A 27,327-nucleotide genomic window follows, 5' to 3' on the forward strand; every position below is an offset into this window, starting at 1 on the left:
GTCATGTATGGTATGGTTGCCAATATTATAATGGTTCTTTAGAGATTTAATGGATGCGCCATTTTCGAACTTTTGAATAATTTCAAGCTTTTGTTTAATTTGAAAGCATATCTCGTGTTTGCCCATCATTTTCATGATTTATATATATAAAAAAAAAAAAAAAAAAAAAAAAGAGAAACAGAAGTTATTATAAAAAAAAAAAAAAAAAATCCGACATTCCTGAAATAAATAACAAAACAAAATTTGCCCTTTTGCGGTGCAGCAGAACACAACGATCAAGTGATTTGACCGGGACACTTGGACACAACTTGATTGTTGTGTCCAAGTGTCCCGGTTAATCCAATCGCAGTAAATCGAGAGCCTATTGTACTTTATTATTACCGTATTTTATGTTGGTGATCTGTTTTTTCCTATGAAAATCCCAAACAGGAGATGTATCAGAACCTATAGTACTTAGTACTGTGCTTGGGTTGGAGGTTGAGAACACGAAAGAAGATATTTGTTGACATTAGACTTCCAATATCATTTGGGAAGGTCAAGGAAGCTAGAAAAGGGTTTGTTCTGCTCAGGTAGCAATGGAACATCCTCTTGAAACCAATAAATAACTATCAATTAAAACTTAATTCAGTCTACAGAGCATCTTCAACAGATCAGGAATGCCAAAAGATCTGGGGTGTAAATCACAGAAACTCTCAAATGAAATGAGATCTGAACATTTGACAACCTGAAAAATTTTGCTGAACAAACAGGAAAAAGAAACAGCCTATAATCATACTGCCAAAGATGGGAAATGAGTTCTCTTCACATTAAAAGACATGATGAAAAAAGACACATTAAAACACAGTGCAAGACCAATAGCTTTCTCTTGGTCACATGCCAGTTATTTTGCCAAAATCAGGAGTATACATTTCTCCCTTTACTTACATGTCTAATATTCCATTTTAGGCATATGATGCAAGAAAGAAAGCTTATATAGCATCAGACAAAAAAAAAAAAAAAAAAACACACACTTCCCGTTTCACCCATCCATTCACTCCAAGAGTTTATCGAGATCAGCCTTGAATTTATTTAATTTAAGCTGTCAATTTCCAAAACGATATAGGGTAGATTGTTCCATTTGGTTAAAGGCAAATTTCTGCACACCTATTCTATTACTGACTTCCCTCAATTTGAATTTATGCCCCCTCAGGAGGCATAAATTCAAATTGAGGGCAGTGCGGAATGTGAGCAAGAGAAAGAAACCTATCAGCATTGAGCTTGCTCGAACCACTGAAGGGCACATATGCACTTCAATCAGACAATCTTGGAGGAGCCTAGTTTCCACGGACTGTAATTTGCTGAACTTAAGCCCTTGGTAAAAGCAACCATTTGATCCCTCCTCAATCTCATTGCTCTTCTCTGTACTCGTTACAGAAGCTCGACATCTTTCCTAAAATGAGGCCTCCAGACCTATATGCAGTACTCAAGGTGCAGCCTGACCATTGCCTTATACGGCGCCGCCATAGCCAGGTGGGAAGGAGCAGCAGCAGCAATGTGTAGCACACACTTCTTGATTAGACCGGGGTTCAAGCCCGTCACCACCAAATACGGAGGATGCGGAAAGGTCAAGGGAATGACCACCACATATTCTTGGAGCAATATGGCCTTAGTTGCTAATGCTCCTAAAAAAAAAAAAAAGGCCTTATACAAGGGGATAACCATGTCTTTATCCCTGCTAGCAAAATTCCTATATATCATTGACAACACCCCATGAGCTACTTGTGCAGCCTGTCTGCACTGTCAGAAAACTTCATATCTGACTGCACAATTACACCCCAGATCTTTTTCATTCTCCACAACCCTGAGTGTAGTAATGTACAGTGGATACGTTACTCTGTGGGTTACTGCTACCCATATGCAGCACTTGGCATTTGTCAATGTTAAATGTCAGCTGCTACCTTTCAGCCCATCCATTCAACTTTTCTAGATCCTGTTGCAGCAGCACACTGCACTGCCATTACTCATTAACAACACCACCAACCTTCGTATCGTCTGCAAACTTGGACAATGAGCCTGATATACCTTCATCAATATCATTCATAAATACAGAAAACAACAATGGGCTAAACCCAGATCCTTGGGTGACACCACTAATGACATTAGACCACAAAAAGCAGTGTCCATTGATTACCACTCTCTGTCTTCTCCCACTCAACCATCTATTTATCCATAGCAGCAACCTGCTCATTATGCCATACACTGCTCCAACTGTATATGATATCAAAATTTATTTTTGGCATCCAGTTCCTTTGGGACGTATCCAATCATATTGGTCAGACAAAACTTCCCCTTAACAAACCCATGCTGTGTCTAAACTATAACTGCAGTCTTGTCTAGATGATCCTGCAGAGCTTCTTTAACAAGTGACTAAAGTATTTTTCCCAGAACAGAAGTTAAACTAACAGTTCTGTAATTACTTGTGTCACCTTCCGATCCCCCTTTGTGAATTGGGGATACATATGCATGTCTCCTGAGTCCAAGGATGCCCTCATAATCAAGGCTAAGGGCCTGCTTACTTTCTTTACTGCACCCTTTAATATAACTAGATAGATCCCTTCCACCCCAGGTGCCTTTCTTATGTTTAACTTCAAAAATTTCTCCACTTTGCTCCCAGTTATTACAAAATCATTTAACTCTCTGATGGAGATTGATAAGCTTCTGGCCTCCACTTTCCTACAGAATTCCTCATGTGTGAATGTAGATGCAAAATACTCATCAAGTATGTCAGCTACCTGAGCAGAATCATCAACAATTCAACCACCAATAGCAAGTGAGCCATTCTGATTCATCTCCTATCTTCTAGAGTTTACTATTTTTCTTTGCATCCTTTGCCAAAGATTTCTCGTAATCTGCCTTTGTTTGCCTAATCTCTTTTGCGACTTGATTACAGACTATCTTATATCCACCATAGGCATCTGTGTCTCCTGATAATTTATATGCATCCCATGCATTTTTCTTCTCTGCCATTGCCACATCTCATTAGTTCCTCTCATTTAGACCTAAACCCTGAACAGTATTTCTTAGTTGGTATGAAAACCCTAGTAGCTTCCAAGATTAATTCCTCAAATGCTTCCAATTTAGAATTTGCTGTTGGTAACATCATCAGTTAGTCCCACTATATGGAATTTAAAAACTGTCTGAGACAAATGTAGTCACCTTTATGAAAAGAAAAACCCTTCCCTTTACCCCTGATGATAGTTACACCTTTGAGTAAATCCCATAGTACACTGTGATGACTGTCACCTCGTGGTTCCTTTATCTGCAGATTTTAAATGCATGAATAATCACTACTGATAATCAGATCAAGAGCATTACTCCTTCTAGTTGTCTCATAAATATGCTGCTGCTGTAGAAAGCAATTATGTAATAAATCCATAAAAGTATTGCTAGTATGCAAGTGACCAACCCACAAGTTCCAGTCTATATCTGGGAAGTGAAATTCCCTGCTATTAGAAAATCAGATTTTTTGGTCCACTCTATTTCTTCTGTACAACTGTTTGTTGTACTCATTAGAGTCACTAGGCCTATAACAGACTCCTACTCTCAATTTTGCTTTCCCAGTGCTTATAACACACCAAACTGACCAGCTCACATCTGGTGAGTATGGGCTTGGCACACCCAGGGTTCTGAGCTAGATATCATTTTCTCCTCTTTCTTGATGATTCCCTTCTACTTTTGACTCTCTCTCTCTCTCTCTCTCTCTCTCCGCCCCCCCCCACCCTCTGTCAGGGTAACTGGGCAATTTTTTTTTTGGCTGGTGCAGCATAAGCCTCAGGCTTTCTTGCACCATATAGCAAATAATAATAATAACACTGCACTGTCCCCCCACGTCAACTCGATGTACTTCCTTAGATTTTGTGTTTCTTATTTAAGAGTATGGCCTCTTCACCCTTTATATCCTGTGTAACCTTTCTGTTCACATTGTACTCTCCCACATTCCAATTCTGCATTCCTTATATCTGTGTGACACCACGTCTCTGATAATCCGTAATATCTGCTTTTAATGTCTTGACCAGCACTTCAAATTCATCAAATTTATTTACTATACTTTGAGCATTGGTGTACATGCAAGTATGCCTATTCTTACTCTCAGTTACCCTACCACAGCCCATGTATTTACTTGTTCCATGAAGACTCCCAGCAAATAATTATCTTTGAAATCCCCAAATTTTTATCAAAGACTGCTCAAAGAAGTGATGTATTACAACTTCTTTACAGTTTAATAATAATAATAACTAGACAGCTCTGCCACTTGCTTGCTTCTTTTGCTTGGCCTTCGGCCGAGATCTTTTAACTCTACACATCACTTTATTTCAAGGAAGTTGGAATCAAGGGATTTAAGGAAGAAAACTTTAGAGCTAAGTGATGGAGTTTTTATTGTTACAAAACAGATATCATCTCAATTCATAATGCATCTTCGAACACAATGTTCTTTATACGCTTAGGTTCATCATCAGCACACTGTATGCATATACCAGCCTTGCCTGTGGTTTGTTAAACGTTGTCCATGCCGTTTAATGGTTCGCTAAGTTTTGGCCCATTCATCATCCATATTAGCTACCTGCCTCCTGTCGCACTGATTTTCCACTGAACTTATTCTCCAATTAGTTCTAACCTTTCAGCATGTTTCTCTCTATATTTCAGTGTAGACTCCCGACAGCGTCGTTTTCTTTCGGTATCAGTGCTTACCAATCTAGGTCGACAATTACAATCTTTTCTGGGTGATGCACTTTTTTTGAACACCAGTTTATATATATATATATATTGGTTGGTTGTTCCTATGGATGAATTGGATAATATCCTACTTATCACAATGGAATGGGTATTGCTGGTTTCACAAGCACAGTAATCGCATTTTCTTCATTAGTAGCATTCTTTGTCCTCCCCTACCTGTGCAATGTTAGACCAAGATGACCTCGCAATGAGGTAATGAAAAAAAAATTTTATAGCCAGAAATCAAACCACATCCAAAGAAGGCCAAAGCCTGTTCTATTGAGAGTCAAGTAATCTCATGTCAGTTGAGAGTGACATGATTCACTGAGCGTAATCTAATTAAATTTCTATGCAATGGACATATGAGATACCTGCACCTCTCCGAACATATTGTGGCAAATGTTTTTCCAATGTCAGTTTTCCTTCCATTCCTATTGAAATAATTTCAACCTTCAGCAAATAAAATGACTTCCGAGAGATTCTGAATGTATATATGTACATATAAAATGATAAACACTTTTACATGATTTAAATGAATTTCTGAAATTGCAAAGAGATTCTATCACAACTGCATTATTTCATATACTGTACTCACAGGTACCAACTTTTGACTTTCAAAAAAAGGTGACATAATTGTAAGCAGGAGATTTGAGCAAAAAAGGGAGAGGAGAGGATAAGACACAGGTGCTTTTTTGGAAAAAAGGCAGGTTTTATTAAAGTCAGCATTGCACTACAAATTAAATTTTACTGACAAACACATTTTATATTAAATTACAGACACAGGATTAAGAGAAAAATACAATTTCAAACATTAGCTTATCTTGGATTTTTCTGTGTGCAGATTTCTGTAAACTATCAACAAATTTTTATTGCACCAAGAAAGATACTGTTGCAGACTTTGCATCTGCTCAGAAATACTGAGCCACAGATTTGTTCAGAACAATGCTATTACTTGGTATTACTTGTCTAGACCTGACTGTCAGTATCATTTCCCAAGTTTCAACACAAAGAGAAGACCAGAACTCCCCTGTGATTCAGAAGTTCCTTTACTTGGCAGTCGAATCATAGAGAGTTCATTAATTTGTGTTCTTCAAAAATTTTTGGATAACGAACTGGATTTAACATGAAACAGTGGCACTCACTAGTGATTACTTGATGTACTTTTTCAATTTGGTAGCTCTTGAAAGTGCTTTATAACTACTTGTGTTTAAACAGACTTGTCAAAGGCTACCAACTCTTCTACCAGTCTAGTTACACATTTAACGAAGGACAGCCAACCCTTTTAATCTTTCTTTCCTTTTTACACTTATTTTCTTTCTAGATAGCAGTAAATTTCTGCCAAGTATTTATTCATCTGCTTTCACAAGAAGGCATGCAGATCCATTACAGTATGTGAATTAATAAGATGACATGGGTAGCCCATTACTACCAAGTGTTCAATCCCTCTTTTAATACACTCAAGTTTTTAGCCCTAGCATAATAGGCATGTTATCAACACTAAGTACAAGCCAGTTTTTTTGAAGGAATCCCATATGCTTTCAAGTTGTTCAGAAAATGCCTAATGCTGTCTGTTGAGTCATCTTCCAATGATGGCAATGAGAGCAAGCTGCTTTATTTGATGATATATTTCATTATAAAAGTTAATCACATGGGATACAGCTCGGAATCACTTTGAGTAATGCCACCTGCAGCAATTGAAAACGGCAAATCTTCCAGGTCTATCACTACCTTCTCTTTCTCTATCTGTCCAATTTCGCTAAAAAACAAAAATATGTTTGACAATTGTATTTTTTGCTCTTTTCACTACTGGGAAACAATTCTGAAGAATACACCCAATTAGCACAACTCAGAAGAAGATTATCTGCTATGACAAAAGATGGACATAAACATTCAGCATGTATGACATCATCACCACTATGAAATGCTACATCTATTTTGTATTTGTTTCTACACACTGCATGCTGTCATTATTAATCTTATTTGCAAATGTTAGATTACATCACCTTTCCCTCTGCTTGAAACTGAAAAATCACATCTAATACAGCACTATACACAAACATGGTACCCTTTTCACACTTTACAATACACAGAGAACCTTGAATATATGTCTCCAGAAATTGTATGTTGTATTTCTTTGGCATCTTAAAGAATGCTACTGCTTATTAGCTTTGCACTGCATGCACGCACACACACACACACACACACACACACACACACACACACACACACACACACACACACACACACACACACACACACACACACACAAGATCAAACAGCTGAAAATTACAGAAAAGAAGGCTACCATCCCACTTTTTTATCTTGCAATGTAGACTACAATTATTAAAAAATTACAATTTTAATATTTGCAAACTGAAAAAGGCCGGGTTGGGTTGAAAAAGACACAGAAAATTATGATGGTAAGGTGAAGGATGGGATCAAATCAAGCAAATTCATATTTTTCCATAAATCCATATCCTTCATGGATTTTTAGTTGTAAATCAAGTTGCCAGCATGGAAAAAATCGCACTGGGCAGTTATTGAACAGCACAACATGGGACGAGATCAAAAGGGATCAGTACTGGAAATACTTAAGGAGGAAGATTGTAGATTGCTAATGGACTGGATGAGGGGCAGCTGTTTTCTTAGACCATTTTCTCAGCTGTTTTCTCAGCCCTCTTGACTGAACTAAACGTATCATTTTCTTCCTGTTGATGAAGACTCTTTGATCTTGTCTCATATAGTATAGGGCATAGAGTCCATTTCTCCTTATGACCCATGTCTGTCTCAATTCCTTTCACCTGGTGGCTTCATGCCGTTCACTATCTTATGGACTCTGATGTCCTATTCTATTATCCAGATATCCATATTTGTCACACCACATGTACCTTTCTGTTGGGTCCATTTTTTCACCAGAATCATCTTTTATTCTACTAATATCCTCCTCTTTTTTTAATGTACATTTTAAAATGCTACGTATATACCTGTTTAATTGTATTTTCTTGTACTTAATGTAAGTTTCTTCTTGCTGTATACAAAGTATAAAATACAGTAAAAGCAAAATTAGAGTCACTTGTTCTGCTCTTATGGATTGTTACAATTTAATGTCATTTAGCAGTTCAGACTAATGTATGAACTGTACACATATACAATAGCGTTAAGAATGAAACTGTTTCCTATATGTATAGCTGGATCGATTGATTTTGATTTTATTGGCACATACATGACTACGGTTATATTGTGCCAAGAAAAGCACAGCTGGAGATTGCCTTCTTTCTGACATATAGAAATTTCTCATGTGATGTCCTTTAAACCATACATTTAAAAAATAAGACTGATTATGTTGAGAACAACCATTCCTTACAAGAGAAAGATAAAACACACATATCTCTTGTCAATAGCATTATAAGGTTAAAAAATAATCTAAATAACAAAGCACATTTCTATACTGAAATTTACGAAACATGTGACTAATTTAGAATTTTGTATACTACAATAAATACCTGCTCCAGCTGAGCCTGAGAAAACCTTTCTGTTGGGTCCATTTTTTCATCAGAATCATCTTTTATTCTACTAATGTCTTCCTCTTTTTTAATAAGTGTAAAAGGCTCTGTTATAAGATCTAATCCAAACAACTCCTGAATAGTATTCTATATAAATAAAATTAAATTAAAAGCAGTTTTTAAAATGCATAATAACATTTACAAATAAGGATTAAACTTATTTAAAGTTAAACAAACTTAAAAAGATAAAGGGAACTGTTGTGTTTTCGATGAACAAGTTAGTGCAGAGTACTAACTTGTTCATTTTTGTTACATCTCATATTGTGAGTGCCTTCACGAGGTTAACGTTACTCATTCTTGCCAGATACCACAAACCAGATGGCACCATTTCGAAACCTGTTGGCCCCTCATTGGTGGGCGAGTAGATACCTCAGCGATACAATGACCGAGACACCCCAGTTATGAAGTTTAACTCTACAATACGAGATGTGCCAGACAGTGTGAGAAATTGCAATCTTTTATAATTCTATCTACTTCAAATAAGTAACTAAACAACAACAAATAACAATAAAAAGTTTTTTGAATAAAATTATAATGAACCTAGTTTATTTTTTAATGTGAATTTTGAATATGCAATCTAATTTTTCTTTGCACACCCAGCTTGCAAGATATTTCACATTTCACTTTGCACATACTTAAAGGATGACCAGTTCATGATAGTCAACTTGACCGAGATCTGGAGTTGAATTTTCTAGACCTTGCAGCAGTGGTCAGTTTCCAGTTTTCTTTCACTCCCTCAAATCCATCAAACCAGACTTGAAATCAATTCCCAAAGAGGAATTGAAACTTTGTTATAAGTCAAAGGTAGAAGAGGTGGCTGTCTCTTTATACATTTAGTCATTCCGTTATTTTATTCTTTCTGATCTGTTCAGGTCTATTCAAACAAAAAGAAATTTTAATTCTTTATATTTTCTTAAATTATAAGTTTTGCTTGCTATCTTATGGTTTTATTTATACCAGGTCTGGCGCTAGTGTTTATTGGCCTGAGACAAAACTTTGTAATGTCACCTAATTCATATCGCATCTTTATATACATATACACCAACGAGCCAAAACATTATGCCCAGTGAGTTGTTATACAAATTGAAGCAACAGCAGTTTTATACCGTGTCCTGACCCGTGCACGGTCAGGACACGGTAACAAAAACACCTGATACTGAGCTCCGTTAATCAGTGTTACTCTTGCTCTTCGGACTTAAGTGAGTTTAACAAAGGCCAAATTGTAATGGCCAGATGACTGGGTCAGAGCATATCCGAAACGGCACAGCTGGTGGGGTGCTCACGGTCAGCTGTGGTTAGTACCTAATGAAAGTTGTTCGAGGAAGGAAAACTCACAAATCGCTGGCGAGGTGTTGGACGACCATGGTGCATCACTGCATGAGGTGAGTGAAGGCTATCCCAGATGGTACGTGGCAACAGAACAGTGACTATGGCGCAAATCGCTGGTAATTGGAATGCTGGTGATGGGAGTAATGTATCACAACACACACACACAGTACATAGAACCCTGCTGAAAATGAATGGGGTTGTGTAGCCGCAGGCTGCTCCGAGTGCCCACTAACCATGGTCCACCGGCGACAGCCCCTAAAATGGGCACGCGAGCATTGAAACTGGACCTTGAGTGATTGGAAGACGGTCATCTGGTCCGATGAATCATGTTTCCTGTTGCACCATGTGGACGGCCAGGTACATGTGTGTCATTTACCTAGGGAAGTGATGGCGCCTGGATGCACTTGTTGTTGTTGTTGTGGGGGTTTCATGGCGCATAAGCTACTTTGGCTATAATGCGCCTATTCATTTATATTAAAGGAAAATGGAAAGAATCGTACTGTCTGAAATGTCCTTAATCAGAAAAGATTAAAAATTCTAGTTTGCTTCAGAAAACGGAAGAATTCAGATATATTTGCCTTGTCACCCATCAAATTCTCTAGGGTTATTGGTTGTTGAAGGATAACCAGTGATTGCAGGGTTGAAATTCTGTCTTGTTTATAATAGGGGCAGTCAATGAGATTGTGTTTAACAGTCATATTTATATAGCAATGTGGACATTGTGGTGGATCATCTCCTGTGAGTAAATGAAGGTGGGTCAGGTAAGTATGACCTATTCTTACTCTTTGAAAGAATTACTTCTTCTCGTCTTGATGTCCGGACACTGGAGAGCCAGATTTTCGGAACCTGTTTAATCTGAAAGAGTTTATTATTCGTTTGGGAATGCCATAGTGCTGTCCATTCTGATAGGCATGCAGCATGAATCATTAGTGCATAGTCTGAGGCTGGAACAGGGGTATTGGTTAAATCTAAGCTGGTTGGGTTTTTTGCAGCTTTATCAGCCTGTTCATTGCCTAAAATACCAGAATGTGCTGGTATCCAGCAGAAGGCGACCAGTTGGTGACGTTCTTTAATCTTTAGTAATAATTTTCTAATTTCATTTATAACAGGGTGAAATTTATCTGAGGAACTACACAAAGCCTTGATTGAGCTGAGGAAATCTGTGTAAATTACTGATTTTAATGAGCAGTCAAGAGGGAGATTTTTTAAAGCTAGTTTAATTGCAAATAATTCAGCTAAGAAGATACTGAATTCAGGAGGAAGGGCTGCTGATACAATTATATTCGGAAACACTGCAGCTGCTCCAACTTTTGAATTGGATTTAGAGCCATCTGTGTATATTGGTAAAAAATCAATATACTTTTGAGTGTGAACAGCATGAACTTGTCTGATATTTGATGATTGCAAAATATTCTTTCCCCACTGACAGAGGTAAGTGTCACAGGTCGGCATAGGAGTTTGAACCCATGGTGGTTGGGTACAAGTGGCTACTTGTTGTACGGAATGGATGGATATATTCCAAACCTGCAGCAGTTCAAGAAGGCGATGACCAGCTGGTTTTACTATGCTAGGTTTATTTCTGTACAGATTTCAAATGGTGGATTGAAAAGATATGGCTGAATGGGATGCGAGGCACAACTTTGTATCTTGACAGAATACTTTAGCAATTTCCCAGGTAAAGATAGTGGCGGCTCATGAGCATCAATGTAAAGGCTATGTGCTAGCGATGTTCTGAATGCCCCAAGTGCAATCCTCAGTGCACTGTGTTGTACTGGATCAAGCCAGCGTAATGTGCTCTTTCTGGCAGAGTCATAAATGGGAGCTCCATAATCAAGACGGGATCTGATTAATGCCCTGTATAATCGAAGAAGCCAGGTATGATCTGCACCCCACGTTTGTGCAGATAAAGCTCTGAGTATGTTTATCTTTTTTAAGCAGGCAGTACGTACTTTTTTAATGTGCTCTAAGAAATTTAGCTTGTTGTCCATGATTAAACCTAGAAATCTAATGTTCCTAGTGACTGGGATGGAAATATTAGAGATGTGAAGTTCAGGATCCAGATGAAATTTGCATTGTCTACAAAAATGGATAGCAACTGTTTTCTGCTGTGATAGCCTATAGCCGTTAAGGCTGGCCCATTGCTGTATTTTATTTAATGATATCTGAAGCTGTCGTTCGATAGATCTCATATTTTGGGAATGACAGGAGATGGAAACGTCATCCGCATAAAGGTAAGTTTCTACAGTATTTGGAAGTTGTTTAGTGATAGAATCTATTCTTAGGGCAAAAAGAGTGGCACTCAGTACAGATCCCTGTGGAACACCTTCTTCCTGAATGTAAGTTGCAGAGAGGGCATGTTGGTATCGAACTTGAAACGATCTAGTGTGTAGAAAATGCTTTATAAATATAGGAAGGTTGTCCCGCAGACCAAGAGAGTAAAGGGCTCTTAGTATGCCATACCGCCAGCTGGTATCAAAAGCCTTCTCTATGTCTATTGAAACCATTACTAGATGTTCATGTTTGACAAAAGCATTACGAATGGCAAATTCAGCCTTAACCATAAGGTCCAGGCATGACCTGTTTTGACGAAAGCCATACTTTTGCTCATTGCTATTGCTCATTAACTGTTCTGACTCAATGATCCAGACGAGTCTACAGTGGACAATTTTTTCTAGAATTTTGCTGAGGCAACTTGAGAGGGATATTGGTCTATAGCTATGGGGATTGGTTGGATCTTTTCCAGGTTTTAGGAATGCCAAAACAGTAGAATGATGCCAAGAAGTTGGATAGACATTTTCTAGAAAAATTCGATTGTAAAAGAGCAGGAGACGCAAAGCTTTGTCGTCAAGATGTTGTAGCATGACGTAATAGATTCCATCGGGTTTGGCAGCACCATTGTGGGCTGCTTGATTCCATTCAGAAGAGGGCAGTTAGGTTAATTAATGATTCATCTCTAACAGTCTCTCCACCCGCTGTCGCATAGACATACTGTTTCTGCTGCATGCCTCTTCTACAGATATTTCCATGGGCACTGTTCTTCTGAATTGGCTTCTATAATTCCCACTCTCTCTTTCAAAACAGTCCGAACACATGCAGCCACCAGCCAACATCCATTTACTGTCCAACTTCAAACTCACAGAACCAACTTTTCATCTTTCTCGTTTATTCATTCAACTGCCGTTTTCTGGAACAACCTTCCTTCATATGTATTTCCTGAAAATTACAGTCTACAGAAGTTCAAGTCCAATGTCAACAAATATCTTCTTTCATCTTCTCAACCTCCAACCCAAGCACAGTACTAAGTACTATAGATTCTAATACCTCTCGTGTTTGGGGTTTACATAAAAAAAAAAAAAAAAAAAATATTATTGCCTTCAGAAAAAAAAGAGAGAATTCAGAGAACTGTTTTATTTCATACAGTACAAAGTCAAGATATTAAACAGAAAATATCTAAAGAAGGGAAAACTACCTTTTTAAAGAAAGCTGTTGTAAAGTTACCACCTTCAATTGCTAGATCACCAAGTAATCTCTTCTGATTAGCTTTCTTCAAAATGTTTTCTTCGACAGTTCTTTCACTAATTAACCTGGAAGAAAAAATAAATCTTATTTAAAATGAAGGTCCTTTACAGGTTGTAAATTGTAAAAACAAATCAAGTAATAAATGCACGATTACCTTCTATTCATCACTGGTATATTGCAATAAACATGAGAAAGGAACTTGGTGAGTGACAAATGACACCTGGCATGATACGTTAAACACAGAGGCTCAGATGACAAAGTGCTTGTAGTAGTAACAAAGATGTAAGAAAGCAAGAATAAATAGCATCAGCAACACACACACACACACACACACACACACACACACACACACACACACACACACACACACACACACACACACACACACACACACACACACACACAGAGAGAGAGAGAGAGAGAGAGAGAGAGAGAGAGAGAGAGATACTGTTGAAGAATTTCTCTGTGAAAGTTTGCCCTCAACCAGTGAGAGGTTGAAGGTAAACTTCCTCACATCTTTCCAGGAACCACAACTTAAATTTATGCTCCCTTGAGTATAGACTCAGCAAGAGGTAGATGCCATTCACAATCAGCTTACTCAATCCATTCAAGACCTGCCGAACAGAAGCCCTAAGAGTACCCGTTCCTTCCTTTAAACCATCTGGTTGCTCTTCGCACCTATTCCAGCAGATCTACATCCTTCCTAAATTGAAGCCTCCTGACCTATATATAATACTCAAGACGCAAACTAACGATGGTCTTTACAAAGGGCTAATCACCTCCTTATCCCTGATAGCAAAGTTTCTGGATGGAGCTGGATGTAGAGAACAAATGCAGCTTAGTTTATTTGGATTTTGGAAAGGCATTTGACTCAGTCCCTCACGAGAGGTTACTGTATAAGCTAGAACATGCTAGAATTAATGGAAAGATTCTAAGATGGATTTCAGGGTGGCTGCACAGCAGACGGTAGAGGGTTATGATCAATGTACATTCTTTAGATTGGTGAACATCAGCAGTAGAGTTCCCCTAGGATCGGTCCTTGGACACTATTGTTTCTAATTTTCAAAAATGACATTGATGAAGGAATAAAGGGCTTGATGTTAAAACTTGCATGTAACAAAAAGAGTGGAGAGTCATCAATGATCAGTGTCAAGCAGCATTCCTTCAGGATGAATTGAACAGGCTGTAAGAACAGTTAGAAAAATGGCAGCTATGTTTTAAAACATCAAAATGCAAGGGCTTACTCTTGGGGAGTAGCAACTCTCAAATAAATTATACACCTGGTACGGTTGAATTAAAAACAGTAAACGAAGAGGACTGGAGTTATAACACAGGCAGATAAGAAATTTTCTGACAGTTTGAAGAAATTCATAGATCAACTGGATAGTTACCTACACAAAAAGGAAACTCCACAATTTGTATTTTCTTATCTACTTTTTTTAAAATTTTATTTGGCCAATGCAGCAAAGGCTGTGGTTTCCTTGCACTACACGGCTATACTAATACCAATACTCATAGCATGCACAGAAGAAGGATGGAATAGGGCAATGGATTCCAGAACCATATTTAAGTCCACTGATGGGTGAAGGAATAGAGAGAGAATTCCAATGCTGATCCTCCCCTTCTCCTTCTTCTGGCTGAACTTGTTTTTTGTCACTGGTGATTTACATTACAGCAGGACAGTAGAGAGTGCTAGGACTCAAGTGTATATTAATTATATCTTCAATTGTAATACTTTTTTTAAAATTAAACATTTTAATTAAATTTGTCTAGCTTTAGCAATTTTAACTTTGAGTGATTCAAAGTTACATGTTAAAATAAATTTTACTATACTGATCTGTACATTCTCTTGAATGTAAAAGTTACTAGTATACTCTTTTCATATTGCAGTAATTTTTTACTTTAAGCGTTTTTAAGTTATGCAAATTTAAAATAATGTGAGGCAACTTTATTTACAGAAAGCGCACCCCCCCCCAGCACATACCCAAACAGATATCCAACCTCAACGAAACAGGTTTATACTCAGAAAAAAAAAAAAAAAAAAAACTGATCGTGCTTATGTTTCCATTGCTAAAAAAGACTGCACCTGGCTTTAAGGCGGCAAAAGATCAGCTAACACTTCTGTCTGATGGGTCATAATCTGGTCTGATATGGAGGGTCTAATAATTGAGGGTCATAAACTGAAACTTGTGTTCATTTACCACTATCAAAACCCTTGTGCCCTTAAAGGTTACGACAGGTCATACATGCCCGTGTACTAGTACTCAAACCCCAAAGGGTGGATGACTGCTGTTATTTTCAGAAGTTATCTTGGATCTCAGTTACGACCAGAATTGGAAGTGTATTGCAAAACAGAAGGAATTCCATTCAACATCTTACTTATTCTTGATAATGACACAAGTCATCCACCCAGTATTGTTGATATCTGTTCCAATATGAAGATTATAATATAATCTCGGTACTCCAGCTTATGGATCAACATGTGATTAAATCTTTTAAAGCTCAGTATTTAAAGTGCATTCGCTGATCTAATTGACAAGACCAGACCACAAACAGATGAGTATGCAGCAATACTGGTGAGCCTCCAATATGAAAGAAGGCTTTAAAATTCATTGATGCTGCATGGTGTGATGTTCCACATAAATGTATTCAAAGTTTATTGCACAAGTTATGTCCAGATCTTAGCAATTCCTTCAAAGGCTCTGATATTGATGAAGATTATGCACAAACTAAAGGCAAATACATGAAACTCGCTAAAAAGATAGGGTTCACTGAAGTGTGGTAACTCATGTCAATGATTTAATTGATTTGCACCATCAAGAATTGACAAATGCAGATCTGTATGCAGTATCACATTCAAGAGAAGGAGGCAGCAGCAATCAAAAGCCCAGAGGTTAAAGAAGAATGGAGCCTGAGAGTGAAAGGAATATTGAAAGCATTAAATCTTTATAGACGAAAGCCTAAATCTGTTAGCTGATGAAGACCCTAATCATGAATGAAGCTCTAAAGTGCAATGTAAAGTTACACCAGAACTTGGTGGCTATATGTTGGTTATAGTGAACATAATTTTTCTTACTGTAGGAAAAAAAAAAAATAAATAAATAAAAAAATAATAATAAAGATGAATGAATCTCTTTGGTTGCTCATCATTTTCTTTAGAGTGCCCAGTCATCTACTAACCAAAGAAAACAAAACAAATGGTATGTACGATTCAGGTTAACTTAGCTAGATGTGAGAGTCACTCGAATAGGCCTATTATCACATTTTTTGGCAATTATTGCACAAGATGTTCTGGAATGTAATCCTTGCATAAATTAAGAAGTCACCGTACACACTGTAAGAATTCAGCCATCCACCATTTTTAAGTGACATACCTTAGTCAACTTTTAATGTGCAATATATTAAGGATTGAAACGACCATCATTCCTTACTCCTGAAGGTAAAACAAATGGCACAACAAATTTTTTAGTTAAGATAATGAGTCCTATCAACTGAACCAACAAATTTACTCATGGGAACGTTGAAATTGAAAAATAAATTTAGGAGAAGGATATAACTGACTATAATTCTGGAATAAAATTTAGTTTGATCATTTCTTAAACTATTTTTGATCTGGACCGCACATTTAACTTATTGCAAAAGAATTAATGTTTCTACTTAAAATAGGTTTTATGAAGCTAGCTTCTTATGAATCCTTATTCTTTTGGTCTTCCACAAAATGGGATTTTTCTGATGAATTACATAAGCACAAACTAGTATTTCCTTTTCTTAAAGAGGGTGGGAACATTCCCAATAAACTTTTCAGTGTACATGTAATTAAACTCGGAAGACAATTTTTATAACCACTTTTACATCAGTAAGAAAATAAACTGATTCATTTACCTATATATATGAACATCTCTTGTTTGACCTATTCGGTGACACCTGTCTTGTGCTTGAGCATCCATGGTTGGATTCCAGTCACTGTCATAGAAGATCACAGTATCAGCTCCTGTGAGGTTCACACCAATGCCCCCAGAACGAGTAGATAATATGAAGCAGAATATACGTTTATCAGCATTGAAGCGTTCCATAAGTGCCTGAAAAGTAATATTTTATATAGCATATGCACACACAGACTTTATATATATATAAACATTTCTGAAATAAGTGATAATAAATGTAGAATGCTAAAAATAAAATAAATAGAAAGGTAAGAAAAAATAGAAAATTAGAAAAAGTCTCAGATCAGATTAATGCCATTAGATGGTTGATTAAACATTACATCAGTCTGTAAAATATATACTACAGTATTTATTGAACAGTATGCCAAGGCCCTATGAAATTTAATAAGAATTTAATAAGTTTTTGTTGTTGTTGGTATGAAAGTTTCACGACACAAGGGCAACTGTGGCCAGTATGTGTCTGTCAGCATCATTACGTTCATTTTAATGATTTAGGATGGATATATCAGAGTGTATTTATTATTCCTAGATGTTTAATATATATAAAGAGCTCACTTAGGTTTGCTTTGTCATCAAGTACATGAGAGAGGGTTAGAGGAGCTTGCAAGTTTGCTAATGAATGGAAGGATGTGGCTCGAACGGCTGAATAGAATGGACAATCAATCAGGATATGCCTTACTGTAAGTTGTATCTGACAGACAGAGCAGAGCTGTGGATCTTCTCTTAAAAGTAAATGTTTGTGAGTGAGGAAGGTATGTCCAATGTGCAGTCTTGTTAATATAACTTCCTCCTGTCTATTTGTACGTGAGCTAGATCGCCACAAACATAGATCTTTTTTATTCTGCAAAGTTTATTGCACGATTGGTCCCTCCAAAGTTGTTTCCAGATGGAAGTATATTTGGTACGAAATACATCCCTATAATCTGTAAATGGTACAAACTGAAAGTTATCTTGTATATTAAGATCTGAATTTTTTGTGGCTTGGTCTGCATGATTATTTTCTAGAATTCCAGCATGGCTGGGAATCCAACAGATAGACACTTGTTTTCTTGCTTTATGCAAAACTCCGAGTTGTTTTTTGATATGCTGAATCAAGGAATTTGAGGAATGTTTGCTGTTCTGTAAAGCTGCTACTGCACTGCACTAAGGGAGTCAGTATAGATTAGAACAGGTAGAAGTTGATGCTGGGTAATATCATCCAGTGCTAGTTTAATAGCATATAATTCTGCTGTGAAAATACTGCAAACGTGAGGCAAGGAGACAGATATAATATATTCCGGTAAAACTACTGCGGCACCTACTGAGTTGTTTGATTTTGAACCATCCGTGTAAATCTGATGACTGTTTCTATTTTCAAAACTGTGCAGTGCATGAAGCTTCTGTATAACGACTGGAGAGATCTCTCTTTTATTCCTGCTTGTAAGATGTGATATGGATAAAGGCACAGTCGGAATCCAAGGAGGTTCTGAATTTACATCTACTGCAGAAATGTGCTGGAAATGTATTTCTCAAACTTGAGCTAAGTGTCTGAGGCGCAGTCCTACTGGTTTATTTTCATTTGGCTTGCAATCATAATTACTCATCCATGGTGGATTGTGAATAATGGACAAATTTGGATGTGATGGTTGACTGTATATTTTTGCAGCATACATGCACAGTAGATAATCTCGTCGAAGATGTGCGGGGGTTCCGAAGCATTATGGTGAATGGTATCTAGGCGACGTAAGATGCTCCTTCTTGCTGAAGCATATACAGGAGATCCATAATCTAAACGAGATCTAATCAAAGTTTTATATAATAGTAATAATGTGGACTTGTCGGCTCCCAAGGCCATTGAAGATACTGTGCGCAAGTTTTAAGAGGCAACTAGTTCGAAGTCTTAGTATATGTTCATGAAAGTTTAGTTTTCTATCTATTGTTAAGCCCAAAAAGGAGAAATTTTGAACAACAGGTAGAGCAATTTTATTTAAGTATAAGACCGGTTCAGGATGAAGACCACGCATTTTACAGAAGTGTATAACAACTGATTTTTTCTCAGATATTCTATATCCATTATTTTGAGTCCATGCTTCTATTTTGTTTATGGATAATTGCAGCTGTCGTTCAATTGTGTTCATGCTTTGTGATTGAAATGAAATGGAAAGATCATCTGCATACATATATATTTCCAATGGTGGGGGGTATAACCTTTGTGATATTGTTCACCCACAGTGCAAACAGGGTTGCACTTAATACTGAGCCCTGGGGAACCCCTTCCTGTTGTATATAGATTGTAGATAAACAGCCTTTATATCGTACCTGAAATGTTCTGTCGGCAAGAAATTTTTCTATAAATTGTGGAAGTTGTCCTCTGTATCCTAATTGAAATAGATCTCGTAGAATTCCGAATCTCCATGTTGTGTCAAAGGCTTTTTCAAGATCTAGATTTACCATCACCATATGCTGCTTTCTTATAAATGAGTTTCTAATATTTGTTTCCACTTTGACATGTAGGTCAAGTGTTGATCTATTTTTCCTAAATCCAAATTGGTGGGGCGATAAAACATTCTCTTTTCCCAGCAACCACGTAAGTCTATTATGCACCATTCGTTCAAGGATTTTTCCTAAGCAGCTGGTCAGTGAAATCAGGCGATAATTATATGTATAGGAAGGATCTTTTCCGGGTTTGGGAAATACAAGGACAATTGCATGCCACCATATGGATGGATACAGGTTGTTCAGAAAAATTCTATTATATAGAGCTAGCAGGATTTCCAGACAATCAGAGTTTAGGTGTTGTCTCATAGTATAATAAATGACATCGGGACCTGGTGCGCTATTAGGTAATTTTGTAATGGTTGTAAGTAATTCCTCTTTTAGAAATGGTAGATTATAGGAATGAGATATCTTGGTAGAGAAATTCAAATTTACTCCGTTCAGCTTGCTCTTTATATTTTTGAAAGTCAGTGCTGTAGATTGTAACTGCTGATATGGAAGCAAAAGAGTCAGCCAAAATTTCTGATATCTGGTCTGTATGAAAAATATCCTGCCCTTTCCAATGGAAGATTGGAGATTGTGTGATTGGATATCTTCCACTTAAAATCCGAATTTTTTTCCACACCAGACCAGGATTCGAGTTCCTAGTAAGTGAGGAAGCGAACACGATCCCAGACTTTTTCTTTGCTTTTTTCTGAATTCTCCTCGCTTCAGCTTTGGCTTTTTTATATGCAATTAAATTGGCAGTAGTTGGATATTGACGGAACCTATTTCATGCACGATTTTGTTTTGTTTTTGCTGTTGCACATTCTGCATTTCACCAAGAGTTGTACCGTGCCTGCCTTGCCTTGCCTTACTTATTTGAGGTATTGTAGCTTTGGAAGCTTCTAGCAGTTGATCGTTGATATATAAGACAGCATCATCTATTGGCAGGGTTTCTATTAATTGCTTATCCAGTTTGATTAATTGCATATAATTACTCCAATTAGCTTTTTTAAAATTCCATACTGTTCTGGTTCCTTCTGTAAGAGTTGATTGTGTCTGTATGGAACATACTATCGGAAAATGATCACTGTTGTAAGGATCATTCAACACGAACCATTCTATACTAGGATAAATTGATGGAGAACATATTGTTAAGTCTATTGCAGAGGTGATACCTGTAACCAAACTGATATAAGTGTGAGATCCTGTATTCAGTAAATTCAGTTGTTGATCATCTATGAAAGTTTTGATTATGTTACCTCTACTGTCTGTGTGAGTAGATCCCCACAAATGATGATGGGCATTCATATCTCCCATAAGGCAGTAGGGAGGGTGGAGCTGCATAGTAAGATCATTTAATTCCGATCTGGAGAGAGGGATATTTGGTGGAAGATAAATGGACAAGATTGTGAGAGAAATTCCGATGGCTATTCTTACTGCTACTGCCTCTAAGTTGGTTCTTAATGTTGTTTGCTTAGCTGGTATATGAGTATTCACCAAAATTGCCACTCCTCCTTCGGCAGTTCTGTTATCATTCCTGTCTCACCGGAAAAGTGTATAATTTTGAAATGTGGGTGAAGATTGATGTGTTAGATGGGTCTCCTGAAGGCAAATGCAAGCCGGTTTATACTGCTGAATAATATCTTTTATTTCATCCAATTTTCCACGTAAACCACGACAGGTCCATTGTATAATAATATGTTGCATTATTTAGGTCTCGGGACGATTTGCTGAATCTGACTGCGCTTTTGAGTTTTTCCGTTTATCATATTTGGGTCTATCTTTCTTCAGAAAATTAGGACGAGGTGTATTAATATCTTCTGCAGGTTGTAGTTCTAGTACACTCTCTCTCTGTTCATCAGTATCCATTTCGTCTATGTTTGTTTGTTTCTGTTCACACAGTTTACTAGATGATGTTTGCTTTGTTTTTGAAGATGTTACTTCTGATTTCTGCTTTCTAGGCACGGAAGTATCCTGCTCTTTTAGTACTGGATGTTTCTTGTGAAACTGATTTTGTCATCAATATTACTTTACTCCAGTCTATAATTTGATTTAGAGGTATTGCTACTTCCGTTTGAGTGGCTATAGTTTTCTGTTGTTTCACTGCTGAAGCATAGGAAAGTGAAGGTTTGGTTGCAAGTATCTGTTTTCTTGCTTCCGGATAAGACACTTTGTATTTTCTACTTTGTATTTTTGAATTTGCTTTCCCAATACGCACATTTCGCATGTCTTCGAAAAAGCAGGATGATTTTCGTGACAATTGGGTGTAGCGTATGTGCAGTTTGCTTGATGTGGTCTTTTGATCCACAGAGTGGACAGATGTGATCACTGCAACATGTCGCCTGAGAGTATCCATATCGCTGACAGTTGTAACACATTATTTGATTTGGTATATATGGTCGGATTTTGCAATTTAAATATCCTGCTTAACTGAATGGGGAAGAGAAGGATTGTTAAAGGTGAAAATTACTGATCAGGTTGGAATGAGAATTCCGTCTTTCTTCATCATTATCCTCCTAACATGTATCACTTGTTCTGTTAGCTCGCTCATTAGTTCTTCCTCTGAAACAGTCAAAAGGTCCCATTCGGTAATAACACCTTTCGATGTATTCAGGGAATTATGTGGGGTAATTTCGACCGGTAGTCCTGCAAAAGTTTTCATTTGTAGCAATTTTTCTGATTGATGACTTAATGAGGTTTCTACTAAGAGATCACCTGATTGTAATCGTTTTATCATTTTTGGTGATCCAACATTGGACTCTATAGTCTTCTGAACTAAGAAAGGGGATAATTTCCCAACGGGTTGTGATGATAACGAATGTATCAGTAAAAAAAAAGGGACAGTAGGCTGAGAGCTGTTTATTTTCATTCTCTTAGCCTGAGACATGTTCAGCTGTAAGTCGTCACATTTATTGGAGTTAACTTTCTCCAATCTTGTGTTGTTAGTTTTTTGGTCCATTTTCAACTCCTTTTAGTCCTGGGTGATGTCTTTTCACCCAGGTCCAGCCCCACCACGGGGAGGCAGGAGTAGTGCCACCAAGTGACCAAGCGAGTAAAATAGAAGGTTAGTACACAGAAAAATTAAGAAATGTTATTTTCCTTTCTGAAACTTCTTCCTTATGCTTTAAGAAAGAGAACTTTTATTATATATTTGAATAACGGAAGAAAAAACGTGTGAACTCAAAGTGAAAAGCTTATTTCTCTAATATAATTGCAGTAGAATTCGCAGGGAAGATCGCTTGGCCTCAAGATTCGCTTGGCACCCGGGGCCAATTTAATAAGTATTCAGAGTAAAAGTATACCCTTTGTGCCATAAAGCCAAATACTTAAGTAACCTAAGTTAGTCTTCAGTGTTATACCCTATAATTAAACATATAATTAATAATAAAATAAAATAATATAATAACAAAATGATGTGAAGCAAATTATTGATAAAAGTATACATTGAATGGAATGTTGATGAGGGTTATCTGTTTCTGTTTGCTAGGTTGTCTAGATCCAAATGCTCTTAAATTATAGCAGCAATCTGGCAGAATAACATAATTAAAGTGAAGAATAAGGATAGCAATAGCACCTGAATTTCCCTCGAAGGTGCTATTGCTATCCTTACTCGTCTTCCTTTTCGCCTTAATTCGGCAAGAGCCTTTCCTTTTCGCCTTAATTCGGCAAGAGCCTTTCCTTTTCACTAATTATTTTTCACCAGTAAAAAAACTCATGTAATTTATAGCTGTACTCACTTTCTTTCTTTCTTTATTTTTGATTTATTTGGGCTAGCTGTTAACCTGCCAGATTGCTGCTATAATTTAAGAGCATTTGGACCCAGACAAACTGGAAAATGGCAAACAGAAACAGATAGCTCTAGCCAATTATTGAAAGGATGTATTGAGTGGTGCTAGCCCTCATCAACGTACCATTCAATGTATCTTTTTATCAATAATTTGCACTTATTTTCCACTTATTGTCCATTTACACTTATTTTTATTTGTATATTTACTGAATTTCATTTTTATTATTATATTATTTAATTTTATTTTATTATTAATTATGTGTTTACTTATAGGGTATAACACTGAAGACGAACTTAGATTACTTAAGTATTTGGACTTATGGCACAAAAGGTATACTTTTACTGTGAATACCTATATTCTACATTCTTATTAAATTTCATATGGCCTTTTGGTTCTCTCAGTATACTGTTCAATAAATACTGTAGTACAGGCACTCCCCAACTTATGTAAGGGTTGTGTTCCACAGAACTCTACGTAAGTCGGAACTTCCCTAAAGGCTTATGCAGCACTTGCAAATATGCTTGCTGAATTTGATTGAAGCAAAAAAGAAATGTTCAACAAACATGTAAATAGAATTATTTGTTCACTTTTTTTTTCCCTCATGCGTAGGAAAAATTACAAAAAGAGAGAGGAGACAGGCATAACGTTCCAATGTGGCAAATAGTTAGGAGGAACCTGACTGTCAAGTAAGTTGCCACCATCTCTGTTGGTAACAAGTAGTACAATCTGAAACAGAGTGATTACCCACAAGGATGGCAACTCCTCCATGGCAGTTCCAATGTAGACTTTGTTCTTACACATAATTTTGTAATTATGAAAGGAAGGGAACCCATTTGCCTTTAAATATATGTCCTGTCAGCAAAAGCAACCTGGCTCATAAGAGATTCTTGATATCATGATTATTTCAGTGGCATCCATGGCAATTCCACTATAAGAAGTTCAATATGGCTATTATTTTCTGGATCTGTCTGGGGACTTCCAAAGAGCTTGGGGAGGGGGGGGAATCGCAGTCCTGGATTTAACCTTCTTTGAAAAGGAAGAATTTTAGCATTAGTAAAGGCACATGATGCAAGAAAGCAAGCTTATATAGCATCAGCAAAAAAAACAAAAAAAAAAACAACAACCCTTCTCGTTTCACCCATCCACTTGTTCCAAACGTGTCTAGTTCTGCCTTGAAGCTATTTAAGGATTCAGTATGTTGATCTCAATAGCAGTGCAGGTACCCAAATTTGATTAAATTAGGAGACAATGAGAGTTGACAGTAAGGATTAGGTTTCTAGTGGGCCTAGGTTCCCATCCCTAAGTACAATTACTCCTTTTACAGCTGTCACTCCTTACAGCTTAAGTTCAGTGGGATGCCAGGGCTATCCAAGGCCCCCATATACACATACTTCTGCAAAGACGAATTCTGTTCCACTAGGGGTAGGGGCATGCTATGGATGACTCTTGCAGGCAAATCCACTAGCTGACTGATCCTGGGCAAGCCGTCCAGGGACCTCCACGTTGAAGGAGGGATAAAGTGGTATGTCGAAGATGGGACCTCAACCACCAGAATCCCTCTTTCCAAGTTTCCATGGACCACAGTGCACAGCAATGTGCCAGATTCTTATGGTGTTAGCCTGGAATCTAAGCTGCGGGTGTTGGATCTTAGTGATGATTAACCAGCAGGATCTGTGGCAAGTTCCCCCCCCCCTCACCATGTAGAAGTGCCCATGTCAAGAGGACTTAGCTCTACATTGTGGGAAGATGACATTATATTATTTTCATCACACAAACACTGATGTATAAGATGAAAGCAAATATAACAGAATTTTTCCCCCATAACAATTTTTCCTTTTTAGTATAAAAACATTTACAATGATTCCAACTACGTTTAGTGCATCTATGTGAATACCCAAAATTATTAATTAAATAAAAATAAATTACTCCATGTAGCTAGAACCAGGAGAATTCACAATAGCCTTCACATTTTCTATAGCTATGTACAGGCTGAATATCACAATGTGCATACCCAGTGTCTACTCACTAAATTATAAGTAGGTTGTAGGTCTTCTTTAGTAAAAATCAGTGTGAAATTAGAAATGGTTATTATATACTAACTAGTATGAAGTTTTAATTCAAGAACTTGCCTGTCTTTGATCAACTCTAGTATTTCCATCTAATCTAAGGTAAGTATGACCATGATAGTTGAGGAACTGTTCAAAAACATCCAGCATCCTTGTCATCTGAGTGAAAATTAACACCCTATGGCTTCCACTCTTTAACTGCCAGAGTAGATGGTCTAGAGTCTGAAGTTTCCCTGTAAATACATACATAAGAGCATTTTATATATATATATATATATATGTGTGTGTGTGTGTGTCTGTGTGTGTGTGTGTGCGCGTGTGTGTGTGTGTGTGTGTGCGTGTGTGTTATTTTTTTATGCACACTGTTTCAAAAGTAAGTAAGCACCGGTTACAGTGATCATTGGTTATTAGAATCAGCCACTTAACAGAATGAAATTTTGAAGAACCAATTCAAACAAATAAAATGCACTACACTTTCATAGTTTTTCTTTTTTTTAATCACATTTTCGGTTATAAGAATCAATTTTGAATGTCTCTAATATCTTTCTAAAGCACATTTCTGAAGGTCACAATCATAAAACAATAAACACAATTTGCAGTTTCCGGTTTATTGAGCATTTCTGTTAGTGCAATAAATGGGTAATAAACTCGATCTTATTGCATTTGCGATAATACTGATAGCCGTAATTCTGTGTTTTCAGGTTATTATGGTAAAATGTGTTTCCCTCTTCAGTGAAACTTTTAATTTCTATATCTAAACTTCGTCTCACGTGTGTGTCATGTTAGTTCCAATTTGTATGTGCCGCGTGCTTTGTTTTTGATTGATCTTTTTTTTTTTTTTTTTTTTACTGTGTTTTAACTTTTACTACCACCCCCCCCAAAAAAGTCAGTGAATGAAAAGAGTGAATATGAGTGTAAAAATATGGACAGTCAGAAGAGCCCATAGAAACGACCTTAGGTGTGAAAGTTATGAATTATAGAAATGTACAATAAATTAAACTTAGGCAATATGTCTTGAAGGCATATAGCAGTAAAATTAGGAGTGCCACAGTCATCTTTATCACTGATTCGACCGCTTGATCAAGGAATATTAAAAACCCTTAAGACCTCTTATAGATCAGATATGAGGCGAAGAATCATCCAGTCTATAGATTAAGGTTTGGTAACATCATCTGATATTGCAAAGCAGATAACTGCTTCAGAGGCACTTCATATGACAATGAGTGCCTGGAATGAAGCCTCCGAAAACTGCAATTAGCAACTGTTTCAAAAAACGTGGATTAATTATTCATGATGGTCAACTAACTCATGATACTGATCATGTTGAAAAGCCTGAAGACACGGGTAAACAGGAGTTTAATGATTCGGTGGACATAGATGATGACCTACAAGTTAGTATGGTTTAATCAGATGGACTGAAATGAAATAGAGTTACAAAACAGCAAACTTGTGTAGCTATAGCCGTTCTGAGGAGAGCATTGAAACAAACTGGTGCAAGTGATTGTGAATTTAGACTGCTATATAATATTGAAAAATCTAATCTATAAATAGACTTTGTAGTCATAATTTAAAGCAATCAAGAATAAGTGACTATTTTATATTATAATCATAAAACAAAGTGTTATGTTTAGTAGTAGTAATAGTGGCATGTGATGCAAGAAAGCAAGCATATGAGCTTATGCAGCATCAGCCAAAAAAAAAAAAAAAAATCAGACAAGCATTCCTTCTAAATGTTTGTTCAGCTCCTCCTTAAATTTATTTAACCTATCAACTTCCATAACGACAGATGGAAGTTTGTTCCAGCAATTAACCACTCGCTGGCTAAAGGCAAATTTCCGCACATCTATTCTACATCTGTCTTTCCTCAATTTGAATTTATGCCCCCTTAGGTTCTTAATCTGAACAA

The 27,327-nt window shown here is 37.0% G+C and overlaps 1 protein-coding gene across 2 annotated transcripts in view; it reads right to left on the minus strand.

Annotated features, from left to right (window-relative positions):
* Window positions 1-27,327, minus strand: part of dom (domino helicase) — an 896,769-nt gene that overhangs the window by 392,295 nt on the left and 477,147 nt on the right. For both annotated transcript variants that reach the window (XM_090388005.1, XM_090388004.1), the window contains 4 exons: window positions 25,485-25,654; window positions 17,046-17,242; window positions 13,114-13,228; window positions 8,256-8,402 (listed from right to left, as the gene is read on the minus strand). In XM_090388005.1, coding sequence (XP_090244131.1) covers window positions 8,256-8,402; window positions 13,114-13,228; window positions 17,046-17,242; window positions 25,485-25,654 — 629 coding nt within the window. The remainder of the gene's footprint in view (window positions 1-8,255; window positions 8,403-13,113; window positions 13,229-17,045; window positions 17,243-25,484; window positions 25,655-27,327) is intronic.

Source organism: Mastigoproctus giganteus, chromosome 13, assembly GCF_048544385.1.
Source record: "Mastigoproctus giganteus isolate SK-2022 chromosome 13, ASM4854438v1, whole genome shotgun sequence".
NCBI lineage: Eukaryota > Metazoa > Arthropoda > Arachnida > Uropygi > Thelyphonidae > Mastigoproctus > Mastigoproctus giganteus.